Raw genomic sequence first — 25,807 nt, 5'->3', positions numbered from 1 at the left:
GATCTAAAGTGTGTTGAAACATGATACCGAGTGTGAACATACGTCTCATAGCCCATCACGGCTTGTCCCCTGCACTCCAAAATCTGGCGCTAGTTAGCCGATGCTACCAACAGCTTTTTCAATGGTGGTGCTTCGGCATCGGGCTAGCCATGCAAATAAATCACTGTTTTACACCATTTACGAGGCTCAATGTATCTCCACACTTCATTGGTAGACTTCCGAGGGCCCTGACATTTAAAACGAGACATTGAGAACTTTGAAAAAGCACTGGTAGTTTACTTACAAGACGATTTATACAGGCAGTACCTTCACGAAGTTTAGCGTTTGCAGCCATCTTGAATTTAGTCACGATAAGTCGAGTGACGAGTAAGAATGAACAGGTATGATAAGGGATCAGATTCCAAAAATAATTCAGTGGAAATGCATGGATTCCAGTTGCTGCTACTGGAAGAAACTGGAATCCATGCATTTCCACTGAATTATTTTTGGAATCTGATGAGACATACGTTCACACTCGGTATCATGTTTCAACACACTTTAGGTCAATATCACACCGGAATTCTCCTTTAACCTAGATTGGATGTCTCCAGCAGCTGATGATTTAAAACATGTGTGTAATGAGTTAAATCTTACCCAAATAGTCACAGAACCCACATGACCTAATATGAAAATTGCCAGTCGTTCATCCCTGTTAGATCTCATTCTTACAAATAAGCCTCATAATTATATGCATAGCTGTGTATTCCCAATGGATTTCAGTGATCATTGTCCTGTGGGCTGCATTAGAGATGGCAGAAGAAAAATGTCAGGGTCTCTGTATGTAAATATTATTATTATGCAGGCATTTTTACATGATCTACATGCCAGTGATCTTACTTCTTTAAATCTTATTCCAGATGCTAAACTTGCATTGGAAACTTCCAGACTATTTATAACACCTTAGCAGATAAACATGCCCCTTTTAAGAGATTTAGGATAAAAAATAGATGTAACCCTTGGTTCAGTCATGATCTAGGTGAGATTATTTCTCAAAGAAACAAAGCTTCGGCATTGGCAAGATCCACTGGTAGTGATGGAGATTGGCAAACTTTCAGACATCTTAGAAATACATGCACTTCTACCTATTATTTGAACCTATTAATCTACCTATTATTTGAACAATCTGTCTGACTGTGGTAGCAATCCAGCGACATTCTGGAAAGTGATTAAGTCACTTAAAGGAGAATTCCGGTGTGGTTTTGACCTAAAGTGTGTTGAAACATGATACCGAGTGTAAATGTATGTCTCATACACTGGGTCCCAGTTAAATCTGGACGGGTTCCTTCATGAATCACGCAGAATCTCAGCAGAAATGGCACAAACTGCAGTTGACACAAACAACCACAAGGTGTCACTTGGGAGTTCTGCCACAACTATTTTTGATGCGACTTGACTTAACTGCTTCCATGCCGCAGTGAGCCATTACCAAACATATATGATAATACAATAGCGTGAGTTTATATATCTTATACCCTATTTGTCACGGTTACTTATAGATGTGATAGTGTAACGATAAGCGCATGAGACTTTCAGCGGGGGCACGGGAACTTAAATTGATCACGGTAGTTTAAGCTTACACTTAAACAGACAAAACATTCTAATATGAAAATGTAGATGCAATTGTTGTAAAATGGTGCAGCTCCTTTAAGAGAGCCCCGTGCGCAGGGATGGAAAGAGAGAAAGCGAGAGGGGATGTGTGTTAGAACTTAGATGCGTGTGGAAAAAGTAGACGTGCTGTTGAGACTGGAGCGAGTCATATTCAAAATAATGCAAAAAATAAATCCGCAGATAAAACCAATTATCCTCATTCATTGCAACTGCAGCATGCCTGCTTGCCGACGTTCAAACGAAAAAGATATCAAAGCACCTTTTGCGTTTGAATGTAGCATTCATTTTTTTTAAAACAGCTGGACAAATGAGTTAGCTAATTGATTATAGCCTGCACACCAGCAATTGTTCAACATTTACCTGTACAAGAGTAGCCCAGCCTAACAAACATGTTGCATGTTGTAGGCCTACTGTAGAAATTTCACTTTTTACACAATTTCAAGATATCAAAGCAACAAGAGGGTTGAGTCTGAATGACACAGAGTTCAGACTCATATTGCTCCTCATAACCGTCTATAAAAAAAGTGTTTTTTCTTTTCTTTTTGAGCACGTCCGAATCCCAGGACATAACGCACTGGACCTTATAATAGGCTCGAGATATAATTCCAAAGGGGGCAGATAGGGGCCTACTGCACTTAAAACTTAAAAAGATTGAACGAAGCTTCCCGAAATTTGAAATTGCGATCAGTGACTGGCATCGGGTGAAGCTTTTCGAAGTTGAACAGGCTATTAAAAACTATTTGCGCACCTCAATGTCACAGGAGAGACTAAGCTCTCCCTTCTATAAATTGAAAAAGACGTTATGCTACCTGCAAACTGGTTTGCGGCAAAGCAAGACAATGTTTTTTCAGAGTAAGGATATGGCGAGTCGGTGTCATTTATTTGTCCAATGTTAGCCTACAGACCAGTTTCCATAGTGCACATCTTATCAACAGTTTGAATATCGTGTGTGTTTCTGCTCATTGACAAATAGGCCTACCGTTCAGCACAATGATTCATGCCCAATTAATTTCCCCTGTTCGCCTTTGTTACACTATTTGGTTTCGTGATGTAGCCTATGATAAACACCATATGGCCAAATATGTGACTCAGCTAATGTTATAGGCTATACAATTTCCCCTCTTAAAGACAAGCTGGTGTAGCTTATTAGACTAGGCTACTAAAATGCACCGACGGTAGCCTTGGCTATGTGTAAAGTAAGCTATCGCATGATTTCATGCACGTAAGTTCATGCATCTGTCAGAGTCTAACCAAGGTCAATCTTGCCAAAAAAGCCCTCAAACTTGAAAACACATGAGGCAAAAGTGCAAAACATCACAAAACTAATTAAACTAACACGCGCATATTTTTGTATTGCAATCATTGTAGCCTACAGTTGTAACAGCGCGTAACAGTCGTTTTACACAGCTATCACCTAATCACTAAACGTCTTATAAACAAGTATTGCCAGGAGCAACACCTTGCAAAAAATTATAACAATAGGCCTAGGCATTTATATGGCTCTGCTCCTGCCTAGATTCAAACTCAGAACTGCCTGAAAGTTGCAGAACTGTTCTGGAAATACGCGCATTAACCCACTCAACCGTCAGACAACGCTATCTGCTTCGAGTAGGCCTATTGGGTAGGACTGTAGCCTACACTGGTTGCTGTGGCACAGTCTTGAGTGACCGAATTCGTTTTCCTTTGTCATATGAATGCTGTCATGTTGTAGCCTAGAAATCTAGACGCACCCTAGCGGCGGCAAATTAATTTGCTCAGCCTGTACGTCTAGTATCGAACCATAGGAATTTCTATTGGCTTAACACCGTGGATGTTCTCCAATCACAGCGCTCTATTTCGTTAGAGAGTCTTAAGGCGGGCTTAACAGGATAACGACATCCTGCGACGGTGAACAACAAGGAAGGTGGCTATGGCGAACGAAGAGCGGTTGTTTGAATCGGCGTTGGGGTCAACTTTGGAGGATTTGGACTTGTGCTTTTCTTTGAAAGTTGAGCAACACAATGCACTTAAGTCATTCCTTTCGAAGAAGGATGTATTTGCCGTTTTGCCGACCGGATACGGATATGGTCGTAGCGCTGGCCTATTGCATGCCTAGGCAGTTTGAAAGACAATTCTCTGCCCGCCCCTTGGATTAAGCAGGTGAATGATTCGATTCCAGACTATACATTTCAATGATATAGGATGGCCCGCCAGGCTAGTCATGTTGTTAACATTACTGTTAAGGAGATGCTGTAGGCAAAGGCTATATTTAACATTGTTAGTGTAGTAAAACAAATCAGAACTATTCACGAGGTTTCTGGGCAGCATATTTATGTTCTGTTGGCAAGCAAACTTCTCATGACTGCCGACAAAGTAGCCTACTGCCAGCTGACGAAGCTCTCATTTTAAAACATTACTGAGAGACAGGCACTGTACAATCAAGACATCTTGCCACTGAATCCAAAACTATGTTTAACATTATGTACAAAGCTTATAGGCTACAGTGCAGGCACGCCTGCAGGTGTACGTCTGTACACACTGTGCGTACCATCAGGCTACTCAACAGCGAGAGAAAATTTCCCTTGTGTGTGTGTGTATTCACACCAAATTGGCCTACCATACCTTCCCAACTATGCACAGTATCCCATTAGCTGCATGCCATCAGGCTATTTACCATTTTCTACTACGTAAAGTTAGTGAACACATTTTGTTTGAGCAGGAGAGAGAATACGCACGCAGGCACGCAATAGGCTACTTGTTGTTTTCTTTTACTCGGCTATCTATATATGGTTATCAGCACACAATGTTGAGCTAATTCACTAACTCAATACTCATCATGGATATCACAAGTTTAAACAACAAAAACAGAAAGGATGGAATCAGCAACACTAGGACTTATTCCAGATGGAAAAGAACAAGGTAGGCAATTGGTGTGCTTGTCAGAACGTTAAACTGCACTAAAGCCAGACGTCACGTTACGCTAGAACAAAACTAAAGGTAACTTTAGCATGTATAGGGCTGTATCAAGTTGTCCAAATGAATAGGTCATTGTAGACGTTGTCGTTGTATTATTGCATGTGGATGTTGTTATGCTATGTAGGCTACTTTTTTGCTGACTGACCAATGCACGGACCTAAAACGGACAAATATTGTTCACGAGTAAATGTTTTTTTTTGCGGGGGGGGGGGGGGGGGGGGGTGATGGGTGTGCGTACCATAGCATTAATTCCTGCAGGCGCCCCGGCTACAGTGGACTAGCATGTTGCAGGGGCTGCTAAAAACACAGAGAAACGCACTGAAAACTCGGCCAATCGCAGCCCACAGCAGTTGTACTTACATTTCACCCAGCTGCGTAAATCGCCTTGATGGTGAATGAAGTGTCAATTCTTAACTGGGACCCACTGTAGCTCATCTCGGCTTGTCCCCTGCACTAACAATGCTACCAACAGGTTTTCGTTGGGGGGGCCTCGGGCATCGGCCTAGCCATGCAAATAAATCACTGTTTTACACCATTTACGAGGCTCAAAGTAGCTCCATACTTCATTGGTAGACTTCCGAGGGCCTTGACATTTAAAACGAGACATTGAGAACTTGAGAAAGCACAGGTAGTTTATTTATTTACAAGACGATTTATACAGACAGTACCTTAAGGAATTTTACCGTTCGACGCCATCTTGAATTTAGTCACGATATGTCGAGCGACGAGTACAAACGAACAGGTATGATAAGGGATCAGATTCCAAAAATAATTCAGTGGAAATGCATGGATTCAGTTGCTTCCAGTAGTGTGTGTGTGTGTAAGGTTAGGTGTGTGTGCGTGTGTGTGTGTAAGGTTAGGTGTGTGTGTGTGTGTGCGTGCGTGCGTGTGTGCGTGTAAGGTTAGGTGTGTGTGCGTGCTTAACTCACAGGATGTACATGATCACTCCCACGGCCCAGCAGTCCACAGGGCGACCGTATCGCTGCCTCCCGACCACCTCCGGGGCTACGAGTTAAGACAGGGGTCACACACACACACAAATATACAAACACACATATATACACACACACAAATATGCACACACCCTGAAACTTAGACGTCTCAGCCATGATTCTACACAAAGTTACCACATCCTTTTCTGAACATCTTTATTCAAAAAGCCGACATAAAATGGTTTGCTAAGCTATTAATTGAAGCCTACTAACCGACACTTTCAGAAGAAGGCTCCAGTTTTTTCAGGTAAGTGACATGCATTACACTACTATTTCACGTAGATGTTAGGATTATTTAGCATCGATGTTACTGGGCACTGTAATGTTACGTTAGCGTCAAATCGCCTCAAATAAGTTAATATCGAAAATGATGACCGAATGGCAGAAGCACACACATAAATTTAGTTAACTTGAATAAAGTTAATGTTAGTGAAAATCATTGTGCTCCCGTTGTGAGTTAGCTTAACGTTTGTCATACTAGCCATAAGTAAGACAAAAAGCATTAAACGGCTGCTTGTCGGCTAACTGAGGTAAAGTTGTGAACCGCTATGAACAATTGACCGTATAATTTGAACATGGAGCTGCGATCCATGCAACGATGAGCGATAGCTAGTTACCATAATTGGTGTTAGTTATAATTGACGTTTGAAACTCTTATTGATTATTTGTTAAACACAAATCGTCGACACTCAGTCGACACTCAGAAGCATCACTTCAGCACTGATTCCATGGTACTTTGACATTTTTCATACATTTAAATGGAGCAACCTGATTGTATATTCCAGACATCATTAGCATATACCAGACATCCCAAGTCTCCCGGAAGTTCTGGGAGTCTCCCGCATATTGATAGCGGCTCCCTGATGCCCGCAAATTAGATAAAATATCCCGGAATCTAGAGCGAGCGAGCAAGAGTGCACACACGAGACCGAAACTTCAAATCGTGTGTGCATCTGAGTGTAGCGCGCACACGACGGGGATGGAGAGAGAGAGAGAGAAAGAGAGAGAGAGGTAGCTGTGTGGAGAGAGAGAGGTAGCTGTGTGCCTGTTCAAGACAGAGAGCATCCTGATTGGCCTGTTTCAGTTCAGTTCAGAAGGAACAGGAGCGTCACGGCAAGGCGCGGGTTGTTGTTGCTCCGTGCCCACACTTTGTTTGTGATGTGATGAACTGAAGTTCTTTGCAGAGAGGCGCAGTGCGGAGCCCAATATGATATAGTCACGTTTAATTGATTTAATTGTAACAGTAGCTGCTTGAAATAGCTGCTTGACTTGTATGCGGTTTAATGCGCATCGATAATTTCAGAAGATGAAAAGAAGGTTCAACAGATGCTAAGAGACGAGTTTAAGTTAATAATGCTAGGCTATGTTAGCATAAACTTAACTTAGGCTACCTATAAAGCATGCTTATGACATCAATAAATAAGGAAAATATTCACATATACACACACTCACATATATCCGTTTTATTTAACCAGAAACACACAATCTCTTCAGTCAACACAGTTACAACAGACGTGCAGACCGGTGACAGCTTTTGGTGGAAAACACTTTGTTTGTGATGAGGGAAGGAGGGAAGGAAGAGGGGGCGCCGCAAACTGAAGTTCTTTGCACAGAGGCGCAGTGCGGAGCCCAGTGCGATATAGTCACGTTTAATTGATTTAATTGAGACACTTAAGTCTTGTATGTAACAGTAGCTGGTGTCAGTGGCAATCAGCCTAATGACACAGCCCCACCTGTTTTCCTATGATATTAGGATTGGCTCACTGTCTTGCTGCAACGGCCTGCTGTGTTTAAATCTAGCCGAGTCTGCATGGCTTCAGTCCTAAGCTTGTCATTGTCTTTGCACTTGGCATCTCATTGTTGATTCTTACTGTACAAGAGGTGAAGGAAGTGATCTAAAATAGCCTTTGGTTGAGCTGTCGGAAGAATGGGATTAATTTGAATGGAACAAAGAGATATCAAACTATACTGGGCTGTAGACCCAAAGGGACATTTTTGGATTATTGACGAGTCAGACCAAAGGGGCTTCGGAGCAACGCGCAGTCCCCCCCCCCCCCTGCAGCGTGCCAGCGAACGGAAAAATGAACAAAACAAACCAATTAAATATCAACTTAAAAAGGCATGTAGTTGTAGCGCGTTTCTTCTGTGAGAGGTGCAGCTCGTGTGTGTTGCTGTCCTCAATTTAGTGCTGAAGCAGACAATGCGAAGTTACCTAGAATGTTAACTTTGAACTCGTTATATTCAGTAAAGAAGCACTACACAGTAAAACCATTGTAGGCCTATGTTATAAAAAATGTTCTTCATCTATTCTTTTACTCCGCTATACTCAACGTGGAAGTTAGGAAAATCGCCCTTCTGGCTTGTGTCAATATTGCCCCGTGCGCGTATGTGTAGATCTACCTGGTGTGATACGGCAAGCAACATTGACAGAAAAATACACTTTGCTACCGTTTGTGCACGAAATGTGCACTCGCAAGCATAACCCACGCAATTTCCGTCGTCAGATACAAGGCGGGGAACATAGGACCTGGGGAACATAGGTACGCTCCCGTGTCATTTCATGTGCATATTATTCAGGACTAGCCTACTAGATGACTATTTGCCAAGGCTACATAAATACCAAACTACCAAAATCTACATATTTTATTATCACAATTTCTAACTATAGGCCTTCCTTATTTGGTGTGTTGAGTAGAAACAAATAATTAACAAACATGGGCTATTCATCACTATTTCAGTATCTAAGAAGGCTAAAGTATTTTTTTATTTTTTATTTATTTATTTATTTAGGGGGGGTACCTCCCTGAAATGGCTTTTTGCAGGTTGGGATGTTTGATATACTGCACAAACATGAATGCATTTCAGACATTTAGAGTGGCCTTTTATTGTGAGCAGTCCAGGTCATATCTGTGCAATAATTATGAAAATAATTATCATTAGCATCTTTTGATAAGTCACACATGGAAAGCAGTTGTATTATGCCTTCAAATCTGCAGGTTTTGGTTGGATACAGATTGCATAATTAAACAATATGGCATCAGTGGCTGACTAGTGTTTGACTGGACCTTGGCCTAACTGTTAATGACTACCTCAATAGGGTGTAGATATGAGCTTACACTGTTTCACTGAAAACATAAAAATACAACAAAAGGTTATTCTACAGAACTTTACATACACCAAATTTGTTTTGCTTAGAGTCCGCATAAACAGGGCATGAACAATAGTTAAATATGCCTGTCCTGTCCCCATTCAGCTAAGTGTTCTGTGAGTTTGTTCATTATAACTATATTGCGAATAAGTCTGCAAATCTTATTCTTATAAATCTAAAATTTCTTATAAATCTTATAAGTTGTGGTCATATATTGCCACAACAGTCTATGAGTGCCATATAAAAATACATTTAGCTTCATTTGTGAGCACTTGTTCATAGTTTGCATAAGCAGTAAGTTCAAGGATGTGACATGTACCAATATTTCTGTTTTCAGATCTGGAACATTTTGAAATCCTACCAGATGGAGCACAAGTCATTGTTGAGCAGTGGCAGCTTCTGACTTCAAGGACTTTGTCACCAGCAGACCCCTTGATTATTACCTTATTTACAACATTTACATCTGTCCGTCTTTAAAGTGATCTAATATGTACTGACTATGCACTAGCTTAGTGGGCAATTTCACGCAAAACTGTCACGTCCATAACGCCAACACAATGCCATGGTATGACGTGAATGATGATTAGGCTACTTGACATTTGAGCATTCACTCTTCTTGGTTGTAGAACGTACATGAAAAACTTTTCACATAATCATTCGCATCATGCAAATACCATTCCATCCATTTAGTCGGTGTTATGGACGCGACTGTTTTGCGTGGAACTGCCCTAGTACATTTTAGTTTTTGTTATTTTAGTTTCACAAATTCAGTAGTTACCTGTAGTGCTCAAGATATACAAGTACAAATTCACCTTTACTTCTGCATCTGGGTCTTCAATTCAACCTACTGACTGAAGTTGTTGTAGGAGCAACAGTCATAAATGTTTTTGAGAGCACAGGCAATATTGGTTTGGCATGAGTTTTAATGAGTTAAATGTAATTCACAGTTCACAGAACAGTTCCATAAACATTTCCAAGTGCAAATTCAGTGCCATCAACAGTAAGTTTGTTTTCTGATGTTTAAAGAACATAAATTAGGTTTGGCATAAGTAAGGGGTAGGTGTAACAGTCCATCAATAGACATAAAGTGAAATGTACAGTCTCAATGGGTTCAAGATCACCACACCCCAGCCAAACCACTTCACCTGGACCTCTAGTCCCAGGTTAGAGCCCATGGACCTCATTGCCGCCTCTTCCCCATGGTATACTGCCAAAACGTGATATTAAGAGTTAATCAAAATAAGTAATTATGTAAAACTAATACCCTAGGCTACTACGATTTTGTTATCAATTCACACCAACAAGTTGACAGAATACAGCGAGCTAGCTGATGTTATTGTAAAATAATTAACGTTACAATGAAATGGCTGCCTGCCACTGAGCATATGTGATGGGTAACGTTAATCACAAAAAAATAAAGGAAAAGATACATTTTTGTCAGTAACGTAACTGGTGAACCTGTAAAGTTAAACTGCTAAATTACTCTACGTTATTTTACCGTAACTTAAGCAAGGGAGGGATAGCTAACGTTAGTTTATTTTACATAGAAGCTGCAAACTCAACTCTTCATTCTCAACCTTTCAACCGTTCACCCAAATATTACTGTTCAGCATACAAAAAGGTGTCTGAACATGGCATTATGAAACATACATGAACTTCATGTTAGCAGATCAAACTTACCAGCAAATTATGTTACAGCGAAGTCTGTGCTAGTCCATCTTGTAGGCCTAACGTTACAGGTAACTGCGGCTGCTTGGCTGAAGAAGCGGGTCCACTGGCCAACACACAAAGCCCCGCCCTTTTACCCATATATGGATTGGCTGGGAGTTGGGCGGAGTTAGGATTTCCCAAGATTTTCCAAGATGGCACTGCCCATATCCCCCCATAAACGGCCTAAATCTATGGGTGATGTCACAGACGCTTTGTCCATATTTTTTACAGTCTATGGTTCTACACCAGAATGTGTTGCGTGTTCTACATGAGAGAGGAAACTGCCCTTTGGGTCTTACCCAGGTACTCAGGAGTTCCGCACGGTTCCTTGATGAGGCCGTTCTCGAGCTTGGCCAGGTGGAAGTCACTGATGACAATTTTAGAATGTTTAAGGCGGTTGAAGTAGACCAGGTTCTCCAGCTGAGTAACAAATGCAGAAAACACAGCAAGTGTGAAGACCTCACACTCATCTAGACCACACATCATCTAGACCACACATCATCTAGACCACACATCATCTAGACCACACATCATCTAGACCACACATCATCTAGACCACACATCATCTAGACCACACATCATCTAGACCACACATCATCTAGACCACACATCATCTAGACCACATATAGTACTCATGTAGACCTCACACTCATCTAGACCACACATCATCTAGACCACACATCATCTAGACCACACATCATCTAGACCACACATCATCTAGACCACACATCATCTAGACCACACATCATCTAGACCACATATAGTACTCATGTAGACCTCACACTCATCTAGACCACACATCATCTAGACCACACATCATCTAGACCACACATCATCTAGACCACACATCATCTAGACCACACATAGTACTCATGTAGACCTCACACTCATCTAGACCACACATCATCTAGACCACACATCATCTAGACCACACATCATCTAGACCACACATCATCTAGACCACACATCATCTAGACCACACATCATCTAGACCACACATCATCTAGACCACACATCATCTAGACCACACATCATCTAGACCACACATCATCTAGACCACACATCATCTAGACCACACATCATCTAGACCACACATCATCTAGACCACATATAGTACTCATGTAGACCTCACACTCATCTAGACCACACATCATCTAGACCACACATCATCTAGACCACACATCATCTAGACCACACATCATCTAGACCACACATAGTACTCATGTAGACCTCACACTCATCTAGACCACACATCATCTAGACCACACATCATCTAGACCACACATCATCTAGACCACACATCATCTAGACCACACATCATCTAGACCACACATCATCTAGACCACACATCATCTAGACCACATATAGTACTCATGTAGACCTCACACTCATCTAGACCACACATCATCTAGACCACACATCATCTAGACCACACATCATCTAGACCACACATCATCTAGACCACACATCATCTAGACCACATATAGTACTCATGTAGACCTCACACTCATCTAGACCACACATCATCTAGACCACATATAGTACTCATGTAGACCTCACACTCATCTAGACCACACATCATCTAGACCTCACACTCATCTAGACCACACATCATCTAGACCACACATCATCTAGACCACACATCATCTAGACCACACATCATCTAGACCACATATAGTACTCATGTAGACCTCACACTCATCTAGACCACACATCATCTAGACCACATATAGTACTCATGTAGACCTCACACTCATCTAGACCACACATCATCTAGACCTCACACTCATCTAGACCACACATCATCTAGACCACACATCATCTAGACCACATATAGTACTCATGTAGACCTCACACTCATCTAGACCACACATCATCTAGACCACACATCATCTAGACCACACATCATCTAGACCACATATAGTACTCATGTAGACCTCACACTCATCTAGACCTCACACTCATCTAGACCACACATCATCTAGACCACACATCATCTAGACCACACATCATCTAGACCACACATAGTACTCATGTAGACCTCACACTCATCTAGACCACACATCATCTAGACCACATATAGTACTCATGTAGACCTCACACTCATCTAGACCACACATCATCTAGACCACATATAGTACTCATGTAGACCTCACACTCATCTAGACCACACATCATCTAGACCACACATCATCTAGACCACATATAGTACTCATGTAGACCTCACACTCATCTAGACCACACATCATCTAGACCACATATAGTACTCATGTAGACCTCACACTCATCTAGACCAAATACTAATCTAGACCTCACACTCATCTAGACCACACATCATCTAGACCACATATAGTACTCATGTAGACCTCACACTCATCTAGACCACACTCATCTAGAGTACACGCTCATCTAGACATCACACTCATCTAGACCAAATACTAATCTAGACCTCACACTCATCTAGAGTACACACTCATCTAGAGTACACACTCATCTAGAACCACACTCATCTAGACCTCACACTCATCTAGACCTCACACTCATCTAGACCAAATACTAATCTAGAGTACACACTCATCTAGAGTACACACTCATCTAGACCTCACACTCATCTAGACCAAATACTAATCTAGAGTACACACTCATCTAGACCACACTCATCTAGACCTCACACTCATCTAGACCAAATACTAATCTAGACCTCACACTCATCTAGACCACACATCATCTAGACCACATATAGTACTCATGTAGACCTCACACTCATCTAGACCACACTCATCTAGAGTACACGCTTATCTAGACATCACACTCATCTAGACCAAATACTAATCTAGACCTCACACTCATCTAGAGTACACACTCATCTAGAGTACACACTCATCTAGAACCACACTCATCTAGACCTCACACTCATCTAGACCTCACACTCATCTAGACCAAATACTAATCTAGAGTACACACTCATCTAGAGTACACACTCATCTAGACCTCACACTCATCTAGACCAAATACTAATCTAGAGTACACACTCATCTAGAGTACACACTCATCTAGACCTCACACTCATCTAGACCAAATACTAATCTAGAGTACACACTCATCTAGACCACACTCATCTAGACCTCACACTCATCTAGACCAAATACTAATCTAGACCTCACACTCATCTAGACCAAATACTAATCTAGAGTACACACTCATCTAGACCTCACACTCATCTAGAGTACACACTCATCTGCACTCATGCTCCAGACATTTACATTCATGTACACATCAGATAACACCATCACCTCAGATACAGTGTAGATAACACCATCACCTCAGATACCACCATCACCTCATATACAGGGTAGATAACACCATCACCTCAGATAACACCATCACCTCATACACAGTGTAGATAACACCATCACCTCAGATAACACCATCACCTCAGATATAGTGTAGATAACACCATCACCTCAGATACAGTGTAGATAACACCATCACCTCAGATACACTCTAATCATGTCTAGATAGATAGATAGGTAGATAGATACTTTATTGATCCCCAGGGAGAAATGCAAGTCTAGTTTGTGGCCCTTAGGGGGTGCTAACCTTGAGGTTCCTGTGGACGATGTTGAGAGAGTGCAGGTATGCGAGGGCCTCCATCACTTGCCGGATCACGTTGCTGGTGTCCCGCTCGGAGTAATATCCCTGATCCAGGATCCAGTCAAACACCTCTCTACCTGTGGCCCTGTGATGTGCACACACACACACACACAGACAGCCAAGAACACATGCATACACACACATACACACATATGCAAACACACACATGCTCAAGCACACACACATACACAGCCAAGAACACATGCATACACACACATATGCAAACACACACATGCTCAAGCACACACACACACACACATGCACACACACAGTCAAGAACTCATGCGCACACACACACACACACACACACACAAACACAAACACATATGCAAACATACAGATGCTCAAGCACACACACACACACACAGTCAAGAACTCATGTGCACACACACACACACACAAACACATATGCAAACATACAGATGCTCAAGCACACACACACACACACACACACACACACACAGTCAAGAACACATCCACACACACATACCGACACACACACACACACAGTCAAGCACACACACGCTCAATCACACACACAAACACATATGCAAACACACACACACGCACATACATTAAATTGCTTTAATTAGAGTCCAAATGCATCCAGAGTTGCTTGGGCAATGGCAAGGCAGCAGGACCGAACCAAATATATTGACTTCATGAAGGAGGAAACATAAATGAATGGGTATCTATGAGGGGAATCTGCAACACTAGCCCTAACCCAGTTCTCTGCTACCTAGGGTTAGCCCTAACCCTATCTCTTGTTGTGTTGTTGTGTTGTAATGAGAGTGGGGTTCACTCTTGTTGTGTTGTAATGTTGTTGTGTTGTATTGAGAGTGGGGTTCGTCTCTTGTTGTGTTGTTGTGAGAGTGGGGTTCGTGTCTTGTTGTGTTGTTGTGAGAGTGGGGTTTGTGTCTTGTTGCAATGGATGCCATTGAGATTGGAAAGTATGATTTTGACGTCAAATCAGGTAACTCTGGGTACAAGATTTCTGCCTGAAAAGTTTCTGAGCAAAAAATCCGAACCGACTCTGTGTTCAAGTCATCCAACTCTGTGTTCAAGTCATCTTTTTTGAGTCGGAGGTCAGGATGTGTCATGAATGCAGTATTACAGCTACAGGAAGAGGAAGTACTTACAGCTACAGGAAGAGGAAGTACTTACAGCTCCAGGAAGAGGAAGTACTCTTTTCTGGTTTCATAGACGTCCACCAGCTGGAGAATGTTGGGGTGCTTCACCCTGAGAAGGAGACAAAGAGAAATGTGAGTCATAAGGGCAGTTTGTGTATCTGGTGTGTGTGTGTGTGTGTGTATGTTTGTGTGTGGGTGTGTGTTTGTCTCCTCAGCTCAACACTACACTCCTCAGCTCAACACTACACTCCTCAGTACAACACTACACTCCTCAACACTACACTCCTCAGCTCAACACTACGCTCCTCAACACTACGCTCCTCAACACTACACTCCTCAACACTACACTCCTCAGCTCAACACTACACTCCTCAACACTACACTCCTCAGCTCCTCAGCTCAACACTACGCTCCTCAACACTACACTCCTCAACACTACACTCCTCAGCTCAACACTACACTCCACAACACTACGCTCCTCAGCTCCTCAGCTCAACACTACGCTCCTCAGCTCAACACTACACTCAACACTACACTCCTCAGCTCAACACTACACTCCTCAACACTACACTCCTCAACACTACACTCCTCAGCTCCTCAGCTCAACACTACGCTCCTCAGCTCCTCAGCTCAACACTACACTCCTCAGCTCAACACTACGCTCCTCAACACTACGCTCCTCAGCTCAACACTACACTCCTCAGCTCAACACTACACTCCTCAGCTCCTCAGCTCAACACTACGCTCCTCAACACTACGCTCCTCAGCTCAACACTACACTCCTCAGCTCAACACTACACTCCTCAACACTACGCTCCTCAGCTCCTCAGCTCAACACTACACTCCTCAGCTCAACACTACACTCCTCAACACTACGCTCCTCAGCTCAACACTACGCTCCTCAACACTACAAATGTGCTCTGAATTAGCCTGAGGGAAAAATAGAACGCGTACTCTGTGATTAGTGTGAAACACTTCAGCGGATGAAGATTTCATTCTTAGAACACTTACATCTGTAGGATGAAGATTTCATTCTTTGCAGCTTTCCGCACTTTCCTCCCATCCTTCTTCAGGAACCTCTTGCTGGTGTACATCTTCAGCGTGCTCTTGTCTTTGGCCCTGAAGATCTCACAGAACTCCTCCCTGCAGAGAACGGCACAGGCACACACATAGGCACACACATAGGGGCACACACACACACACATAGGCACACACACACATAGGGGCACACATAGGCACACACACACATAGGGGCACACACACAGGCACACACATAGGCACACACATAGGCGCACACACACACATAGGCACACACATAGGCACACACACACACATAGGCACACACACACTCATAGGGGCACACACATAGGCACACACACACACATAGGCACACACACACACATAGGGGCACACACATAGGCACACACACACACACACATAGGTGCACACACACATAGGCACATATAGGCACACACATAGGCACACACACACACATAGGCACACACACACACACAGGCACACACATAGGGGCACACACACACATAGGGGCACACACATAGGCACATAGGCACACACACACATAGGCGCACACACACATAGGGACACACATAGGGACACATAGACACACACACACACACACATAGGCACACACATAGGGGCACACACATAGGCACACACACATAGGCACACACATAGGCACACACACATAGGCACACACATAGGCACACATATAGGGACACATACACACACACACACATAGACACACACACACACACAGGCACACACATAGGGGTACACACACACACATAGGGGCACACACATAGGGGCACACACACACACACATAGGGGCACATAGGCACACACATAGACACACACACATAGGCACACACATACAGTAGGGGCACACACATACGCACACACATAGGCACACATATAGGGACACATAGACACACACACACACATAGGCACACATAGACACACACACACACACATACGCACACACATAGGGGCACACATAGGCACACACATGTGTGTGTGTATGATGCTGTGTATGGATCAGGATGTGTGTGTGTGTGTGTGTTGCTGTACATGGATCAGGATGTGTGTGTGTTTGTCTGTGTGTCAGGGATGGAAATTAACCACAACAAAATGTCAGATCCGGTCTAATTTTCATACTTATTGACGGTTAAAAATAAGAAAGTGTCTGTAGGGATAATGTAGCCTAACGTTACCAGCCTATAAGGGTAAATCGCGCTGATTTGAAGTTCTACAACTCGTAGTGAGCCGCCACCGCAGCATAGCCTATAGGCACTGGTGCAGCGCTTCACTTTCACTTCACTACCATTAAGAAACTGTCACTATGCTTTCATGTGCCACTGCTAGATTATTTCAGGATGACTGCATAGACACAAATCTAGTGAGATCTGTGGATCTCTATATATCTTCACAGGCTAATCTCACCTAAATAGTTCTCTTTTGAATTGGCACGTATAGCTATTTTAATCCGGCCCGCGACACGCTGCTATTAAGACCTATGAGGCAGACAGACGGACATCTCCACACCCATTCGTTGTGGTGGAATATCCCACAAACTTTTCATACAAGAAATTACAAATCGTATATCAGAATAAACAGCAGAACTTACCGAACACAAAGGTGTAAAGCATTCCCTTATACAAGTTATAGCCGTTCCAGAGTAATCCGGTTTTGAAATTGAAGCAAATGTCTACACGGTCTCCAACTTTGGGCTTTTGTCATACACAATAAGGCCAAATACAAAATAAATGTCAACAATATCGCCTAGATAACTGTACAACAAGAGTTTTTTTTAATGTAGTTTCACAAAATGCTAAGCATGCATATTACGTTTCTTAAAGCTGAGCTGTGCTTAAATTGTTCAGTGCATGATTTCATAATGGGCCAAATAGAAAATAAATGCTAAATGTTAAATATAGCCTTGTAATACCTGTAAATATTTAAATCAGATGATGTACACTATAGTTAGATCAAGTTGGAGGGTTGGATTATAGGATGCTCCAGTACTCACAGAAACGGAGTCTTAAAGGAGCCACACCACTTTTATGACAAGACACTATAGAATATGAATGTGGTTTTATTGACCTTTAGTTTTGTTGCTACTGTGCTTGGAGGACAGCTGGTAGGTTTAGGGCAAAATTCAGCACATTTTAGTCGTATTGCAATAATGCTGGTTACCGTGATCATTTTGGGTAGCCTACTATAATCATGATATCACATTTTCATGCCGTTTCTCTAGTGGCTGGTAGATTTTGGAATCCACCAGCCACAGTGGCAGGTAGAAAAATATTTAATTTCCATCCCTGGTGTGTGTGTGTGTGTGTGTGATGCTGTGCATGGATCAGGATGTGTGTGTGTGTGTGTGTGTGTGTGTGTGTGTGTGATGCAGCAGGATGTGTGTGTGTGTGTGTGTGTGTGTGTGTGTGTGTGTGTGTGTGTGTGTTTGTGATGCAGCAGGATGTGTGTGTGTGTGTGTGTGTGTGTGTGTGTGTGATACTGTACATGGATCAGGATGTGTGTGTGTGTATGTGTGTGTGTGTGTGTGTGTGTGTGATGCAGCAGGATGTGTGTGTGTGTGTGTGTGTGTGTTTGTGATGCAGCAGGATGTGTGTGTGTGTGTGTGTGTGTGTGTGTGTGTGATACTGTACATGGATCAGGATGTGTGTGTGTGTGTGTATGTGTGTGTGTGTGTGTGATACTGTACATGGATCAGGATGTGTGTGTGTGTATGTGTGTGTGTGTGTGTGTGTGTGTGTGTGTGTGTGTGTGTGTGTGTGTGTGATACTGTACATGGATCAGGATGTGTGTGTGTGTATGTGTGTGTGTGTGTGTGTGTGTGTGTGTGTGTGTGTGTGTGTGATGCAGCAGGATGTGTGTGTGTGTGTGTGTGTGTGTGTGTGTGTGTGATACTGTACATGGATCAGGATGTGTGTGTGTGTGTGTATGTGTGTGTGTGTGTGTGTGTGTGATGCAGCAGGATGTGTGGGACATGGTGCTTACGATTTGACGATCTGGCCCAGGTCATACTTGTCAGTCACCTCCGCAGGGCTGTGGAAGTCCTTCTTCTCCCCGAGATGTAAACAGCCGAATGGCATGGCCACTGCTGGACTGCAAAACACACACACATTCATGTCAGTCACACTCACTGCCAGAAACACACACACATTTATGTCAGTCACACTCTCTGCCAGAAACACACACACGTCCTAAGAAATAGTCAGTGATTTGGAAAGTCACTCACACACTCCCAACACAAATCAGCCAGTCAGCTCCATCAACACATCCCTCCGCTGGGTTAGGGTTGAACATGAAGATGTTGACTATTTCATGGAAAATACATGTTCATTTTGAATTTGATGCCAGCAACATGTTTCAAAAAAAGTTGGGATGGGGGCATGCATTACTAACAGACATTTAAGAGAAGCTTAATGCCTTTATATGGCGTGTGTGTGTGTGTGTGTGGACGTTATGCCTTGTTTACCACTGTGCTGCTTCACCTCTTCATTTAACAACATCCTGTAAATGTTTAGGAACTGAGGAGACCAGTTGCTAGAGTTTTGAGAATGAAATGTCTCATTCCTGCCCGATAAGATTTCAGTTGCTCAACAGTATAGGGTATTCTTAGCCATGTTGTTCATTCCATGATGCACCCAATTAGACAAGTCTGGACTGCAGACAGCCCATTTTAGCCCTTGGACTCTTCCTCTTTGGAGAAGTACTGCTTAAATATGTGCAGAATTCATTTTGCCGTTGTTTACCTGAAATATTCAAGGTCTTCCCCGACAAAGACATTGCCTGGATGACAGTATATGTTGCTCAAAACCTGTATACATGATTCAGAATTGATGGTGCCTTGCCAGATGTGCAAGATGCCCATGCTGTAGGCACTAATGCACTTCCACACCGTCATAGATGCTGGGTTTTGAACTGAGCACTATAACAAGTTAGATAGTTGGAGAGGCCCTCTCCTCTTTAGCTCAGAGGAGTCCATGATTTCCAAAAAGAATGGGAAATGTTGATTGATCTCACCACAGGACCTTTTTCCACTTAATCTCAGTCCATTTTAAACCAGCTCAGGCCCAGATAAGATGGTGGTATTTATACACAACTTTTCCAACACTTTCTTTGCCCCATCGCAACTTTTTTTTAAAAACGTGTTGCTGGTATCAAATTCAAAATGAACTTATTTTTTTATTATATAATTTTCAACATTTGATATGTTGTCTCCATCCTTTTTACAGCTAGATATGAGTTTACGAGATTTTCAGATGATCACATTCTGTTTTCATTTGCTTTTTACTAGGGCTGTCAAAATAACGAGTTGATTTTGATTAATTACAGAAATAATAACACGTTAAAAATTTAACGCTGATTAATCGCATTTCATAGTGACATTTGACCCAGTGCAGTCTGGCTATCGTGACTGAAGGCAGACGAAAAAGCACTGCTTTTAGCCTACATTTAGCCTAGACTAGCTTTTAAAAAGAACACATTTAGCCTAGGCCTATGTTTTCAAAAGAACGCCCAGACCAATAAGCCTACTCTTGACAGGAGCATCAATCTACTATTTCTGCAGTAAGGAATTTCGGTTTCCTTCCATAGGAGTTCTCGTCTGAAGTAGCACCTCAATGCACAACAATCCGGAGTTAGGCCTACGAGTTAGCACACTGATGATAATAATGCTAGCCGCCAGCCTTGTCAACGTTTTGCTGAGCCTACCCTATGATCGATTATTATATTATATATGTTATTAGCTCTTCACAATGCAAGTATAGTGCTGCATTTGAATGGGATTTCCCAAAGTTCTACTGGTTATTATTTTCGTCTAAGGACATCTGGTAACAAATAAATGTAAGTTTATTTTTTCGTTTTGGCAAGTAGCCGTATAATAAGCGGGATAATGTATAGAATGCCGGTCATTATTGGGAAAATAAGTCCCTTCAGGGCAAAGCAAGACCTCTCCACTGGTGCGGAAAAACTTATTTTCCCGATAATGACCGGCGTTCTATACATTATCCCTTACCTAAATAACTAACCGACAAACTCCCTTTTGACTACATTTGTTGCACACTTGAAACAAAATGTCTTCAAAAGTATGTAGAAGGTGGTTACATTTATTTACTTGTAGGCTATGCTGCTTTAATTTCTTTGTTCCAACTATTTAGTTTATTTTCTTTAACTGCTATTTCTCATCCTGGACTGCCACCTACTGCATAGAAAAGGCAACACCCTAGTAATTATGTGAATAAAAATCGACATGTTTGAATGGCCAAAAAAAGGATAAATCATAGGTGGTATTGACAGTGAGTGGGAACTGCAGTCATTTGCATTTATCATGCTAAACATCTGACCCCAGGTACTATGCTGACCCATAGGGAAAATTATAATAAAAGAGAGAGATGCTTTAAAGTCAATAATGTTGGTTTGGCTGTTCATTGATTGACTCATCTGCCAAACTTGTTTTTAAGATATGTTCATAGCAAAAAATGGCTGCATGTGATTAATTTACATGAATTAATCACAGAGTACGTAATACATTTGATTACATTTTTTAATCGATTGACAGCCATACTTTTTACACAATATCCCAGCTTTTTATACAGTTCCGGCGCCGTCAAGAGAGGCAGCCTGTCGAGGTAGCTCCGTGTCTTTGTGTTTTTTCTTAACGTCTTTTGTTTACTTTTTACTTTTTTACTTCACAACTTTTTTGGATTACGCACTTTGAGGAGTGTTTTCATTCTATCCTATGGATATGGATCTATTACAATGCTCCAGCAGCAACAAACTTGTGTACACAAGGAATCAGCTGTTTGCAATACGATGGAATGCTGGTAGGGTTCACGTAAACATCCCGGAGGAGCTGTGGTGCTTTCGGGGGTGCAGAGCGGGAGTTACAGTGAGGACCAGGCGTATGCTGTAAGGATGTGGAGTAACTAGCGGTCAGTCTACGACCATACTACATGCCGAGGGAGTTCTTGCACGCCATTGTTGTTTGTGTCTACGTGCCGCCTCAAGCCCTCCCGGACGCAGCGTGTGACGTCATTCACTCTACAGTCGCTAGGCTCCAAACTCAGCACAGTGATGCCTTCTTTGCGATCTCTGGTGACTTCAACCACATTACACTGGATTCCACCCTCACAAACTTTTACCAGTTTGTTGACTGCCCAACTAGGAAAAACAGGACAATAGATCTCATGTATGCAAACGTGAGGGATGCTTACAGTGCCACCCCCCTTCCCCCACTGGGGAAGTCGGACCATAACCTCATTCATCTCCAGCCAATGTACAAGCCAAAAGTTCAGAGGCTACCAGTTGCCACGTGCACCTTCAGGAAGTGGACACCGGAAGCGGATGAGGCTTTGAGTCCACTGACTGGAGTGTGCTACTGAATGGAGAGGACTTAGAGGAGGTCACACATTGCACTACTGACTATCTGAACTTCTGTATGGACATTGTTGTTCCCACAAGGACTGTACGATGCTATTCAAATAACAAGCCTTGGATAACCAGTAATGTCAAGACCCTTCTCAATAGGAAAAAGATGGCGTTTAAGGAGGGGGACATGGCAGAGCTGAGGCGAGTACAGGGGGAACTCAAGATTAAGCTGAAAGAGGCTAAGGAGGACTACAGAAGGAAGATGGAACAGAAGCTGCAAGATAACAACATGAAGGAGGTGTGGGACTGTATGAAATCTATTACTGGCCTTAAGAAGAGCAGCAGCTCTGTGGAGGGAGACCTGGACAGGGCGAACCAGCTGAACCACTTTTACAACAGGTTCGATTGCCCATCCTCCAGCCCACCTCATTACCAGTGCAACACTCACCCCCACCATCACTGGATATTGCACCCCTCCCCCACATGGCTACCACGAACAAAGAGGTGACAACGACCTCAGTCAACAGCCATCAGACACACAGACCCCAGATGCTGCCCCCCTCCCTTCCCCCCCTCCATCATCACTGCTGATCAGGCTATCGCACCTCTCCCCCACATGGTGACCACGAGCAGTGCGGCAACAATGGCTTCAGCCAATGGCCATCAGTCTCTAGCCACACGACAACCCTCACAGAAGCACCCCTCCTCCTCCTCCCCCTCCACTCCCCTCACCCCCCCCCCCCCCATCATTACAGCTGATCAAGTAAGTTATCTTTTAAAAAAACTTCATCCTCGTAAGGCAGCCGGGCCTGACAGACTGTGTCCAAGGCTGCTCAAGGCCTGTGCTGCTGAACTGGGGGAGCCACTGAAGCACATCTTCAACTGGAGTCTACGTCTCGGACAAGTTCCAACACTGTGGAAGACATCATGTCTCACCCCCGTTCCCAAGAAACCACACCCCAGCGAGCTTAATGACTTCAGGCCTGTCGCTCTAACATCACATGTGATGAAAACAATGGAGCGGCTGGTCTTAGGTATGCTCAGACCCCAGGTACGCCATGCACTAGACCCTTTACAGTTTGCATACCAGGAGAAAGTGGGCGTGGACGATGCCATCACTTATCTTCTACACAGGACACATTCTCACCTAGACAAGGGGAAAAGTGCTGTGAGAATCATGTGCTTTGATTTCTCAAGTGCTTTTAACACCATCCAACCCCTCAGACTGGGAGACAAGCTCTTGCAGATGGGTGTGGACGCTCACCTAGTAACCTGGATTACAGATTACCTGACCGAGCGACCACAATTCGTCAGACTGAAGAACTGCCTCTCTGACACTGTGATCAGCGCCACAGGGAACTGTGCTCTCTCCAGTCCTGTTCACCCTGTACACATCTGACTTCTGCTACAACACCGAGTCATGCCACATGCAGAAGTTTTCTGATGATACTGCAATTGTGGGGTGTATCAGGGATGAGCAAGAGGAGGAGTACAGGAGCCTGGTGGAGGACTTTGTGCAGTGGTGCAAACTCAATCACCTTCAACTCAACACTTCAAAGACCAAGGAGATGGTGGTGGATTTCCGCAGGTCTAAGCCCGCTCTGTTACCAGTCTCCATTGATGGGGTCAATGTGGAGGTGGTAAGCACCTACAAGTATCTGGGTCTCCACCTGGACAATAAACTGGACTGGTCAGCCAACACTGATGCACTCTACAAGAAAGGACAGAGCAGGCTGTACTTCCTGAGGAGGCTGCGGTCCTTCAATGTGTGCAGCAAGCAGCAAGCAGCAGCAAGATGTTCTATCAGTCTGTTGTGGCCAGCGCCCTCTTCTATGCAGTGGTATGCTGGGGAGGAAGCACAAAGAAGAAGGATGCTGGGCGACTTGACAGGCTGGTAAGGAAGGCTGGCTCTGTAGTGGGAGCTGAACTGGAGTGCATCACTTCAATATCTGACAAAAGGACCCTAAACAAACTGATCAACATCTTGGACAATGAATGTCATCCGCTCTACAGCACTATCAAAAACCAAAAGAGCTTGATCAGCTGGAGACTTGGCTCACTGCCATGCACAACTGAAAGGCTGAGGAAGTCATTTGTTCCTAGGGCCATTGAACTGTTCAATGCCTCACTAAAGGGAAGAGGAGAGATAGACTTCTCTGCTTAGTCTGTCTGCCTCTCCACCCTCTCCATGTCCATGTTTTTTGAGTACTGACTGCCCACTACTGCTTACTACTGTTTTACTACTGTTTTACTATTGTACACAGCCTAATGTTTTCACTACTGTTTTACTGCTACACTGTTTTTCATGCTATATTAGCACACATGATCAATGGCTGCAGTCAGGCTTCTGATACAATACTGAATGAATGAATGGCTATAACCCTATTACCTCAACCTTTTCTTGCACTGAAATAGTTTTTTATTTTACCTTGTCTACATTACACTTTACTCTCCTATTTGTCTATATTATTTATGCTGGTCTCTAGACCTTACTCTTCCACTGTTGCACTGTTGGACTAATGTTGGACTACTTTTTGCACCTTCACCATGACACTCACTCTCTTGAGCACCTTGCCAGGCACACATAACTAAGGACTATGGTTGGACTACTGTTTGCACCTTCACCATGACACTCACTCCCTTTAGCACCTCACCAGTCCCGGCCCTGTCACTACAAGCGTCTTATGCTTGATCACCCTCAAGCACATTGGACTTTCTTAATTTAATTTATATAGTGTATTTAGTATTTAGTTTTGTTATCTGTCTTATCTTCTACTGTCTTATTGTACAGTGGAGTTTAGTTATATGTTTATACTTATACTTATGTTTACCATTTCTGCTGTAAGTGCATGTTGTGTGTTATGTCTGTATGCTACTGAGACCCTTGAATTTCCCCTTGAGGATCAATAAAGTATCTATCTATCTATCTATCTATCTATCTTTTCTGATTTGGGGTTGTACACTTAACACCAGAGAGCTCAGAGGAAAATAAAGTTTCTCAAACACAGAGTGTGTGTGTGTGTCTCTGTGTGTGAAAGAGAGAAAGAGAGAGAGAGAGAGCAGGGAGGAGTAAAAGAGAGTGTGTGTGTGTGTGTGCGTGGCAGAGAGGGTGTGTGTGTGTGTTGTAAGAGAACCCCACAGAGTTACACATGGCTTGGTCA

The 25,807-nt window shown here is 43.1% G+C and overlaps 1 protein-coding gene across 1 annotated transcript in view; it reads right to left on the bottom strand.

Annotated features, from left to right (window-relative positions):
• The window catches only part of LOC121707572 (caM kinase-like vesicle-associated protein), an 88,884-nt gene that overhangs the window by 41,039 nt on the left and 22,038 nt on the right, over window positions 1-25,807 (bottom strand). The window contains exons 2-7 of the mRNA XM_042090224.1: window positions 19,272-19,379; window positions 16,248-16,379; window positions 15,271-15,345; window positions 14,053-14,191; window positions 10,752-10,872; window positions 5,532-5,607 (exon numbers count right to left, since the gene is read on the bottom strand). Coding sequence (XP_041946158.1) covers window positions 5,532-5,607; window positions 10,752-10,872; window positions 14,053-14,191; window positions 15,271-15,345; window positions 16,248-16,379; window positions 19,272-19,366 — 638 coding nt within the window. The 5' untranslated portion in view covers window positions 19,367-19,379. The remainder of the gene's footprint in view (window positions 1-5,531; window positions 5,608-10,751; window positions 10,873-14,052; window positions 14,192-15,270; window positions 15,346-16,247; window positions 16,380-19,271; window positions 19,380-25,807) is intronic.

This window comes from Alosa sapidissima, chromosome 4 (genome assembly GCF_018492685.1).
Source record: "Alosa sapidissima isolate fAloSap1 chromosome 4, fAloSap1.pri, whole genome shotgun sequence".
Lineage (NCBI taxonomy): Eukaryota > Metazoa > Chordata > Actinopteri > Clupeiformes > Clupeidae > Alosa > Alosa sapidissima.
This window is presented reverse-complemented; position numbering and strand designations above follow the sequence as displayed.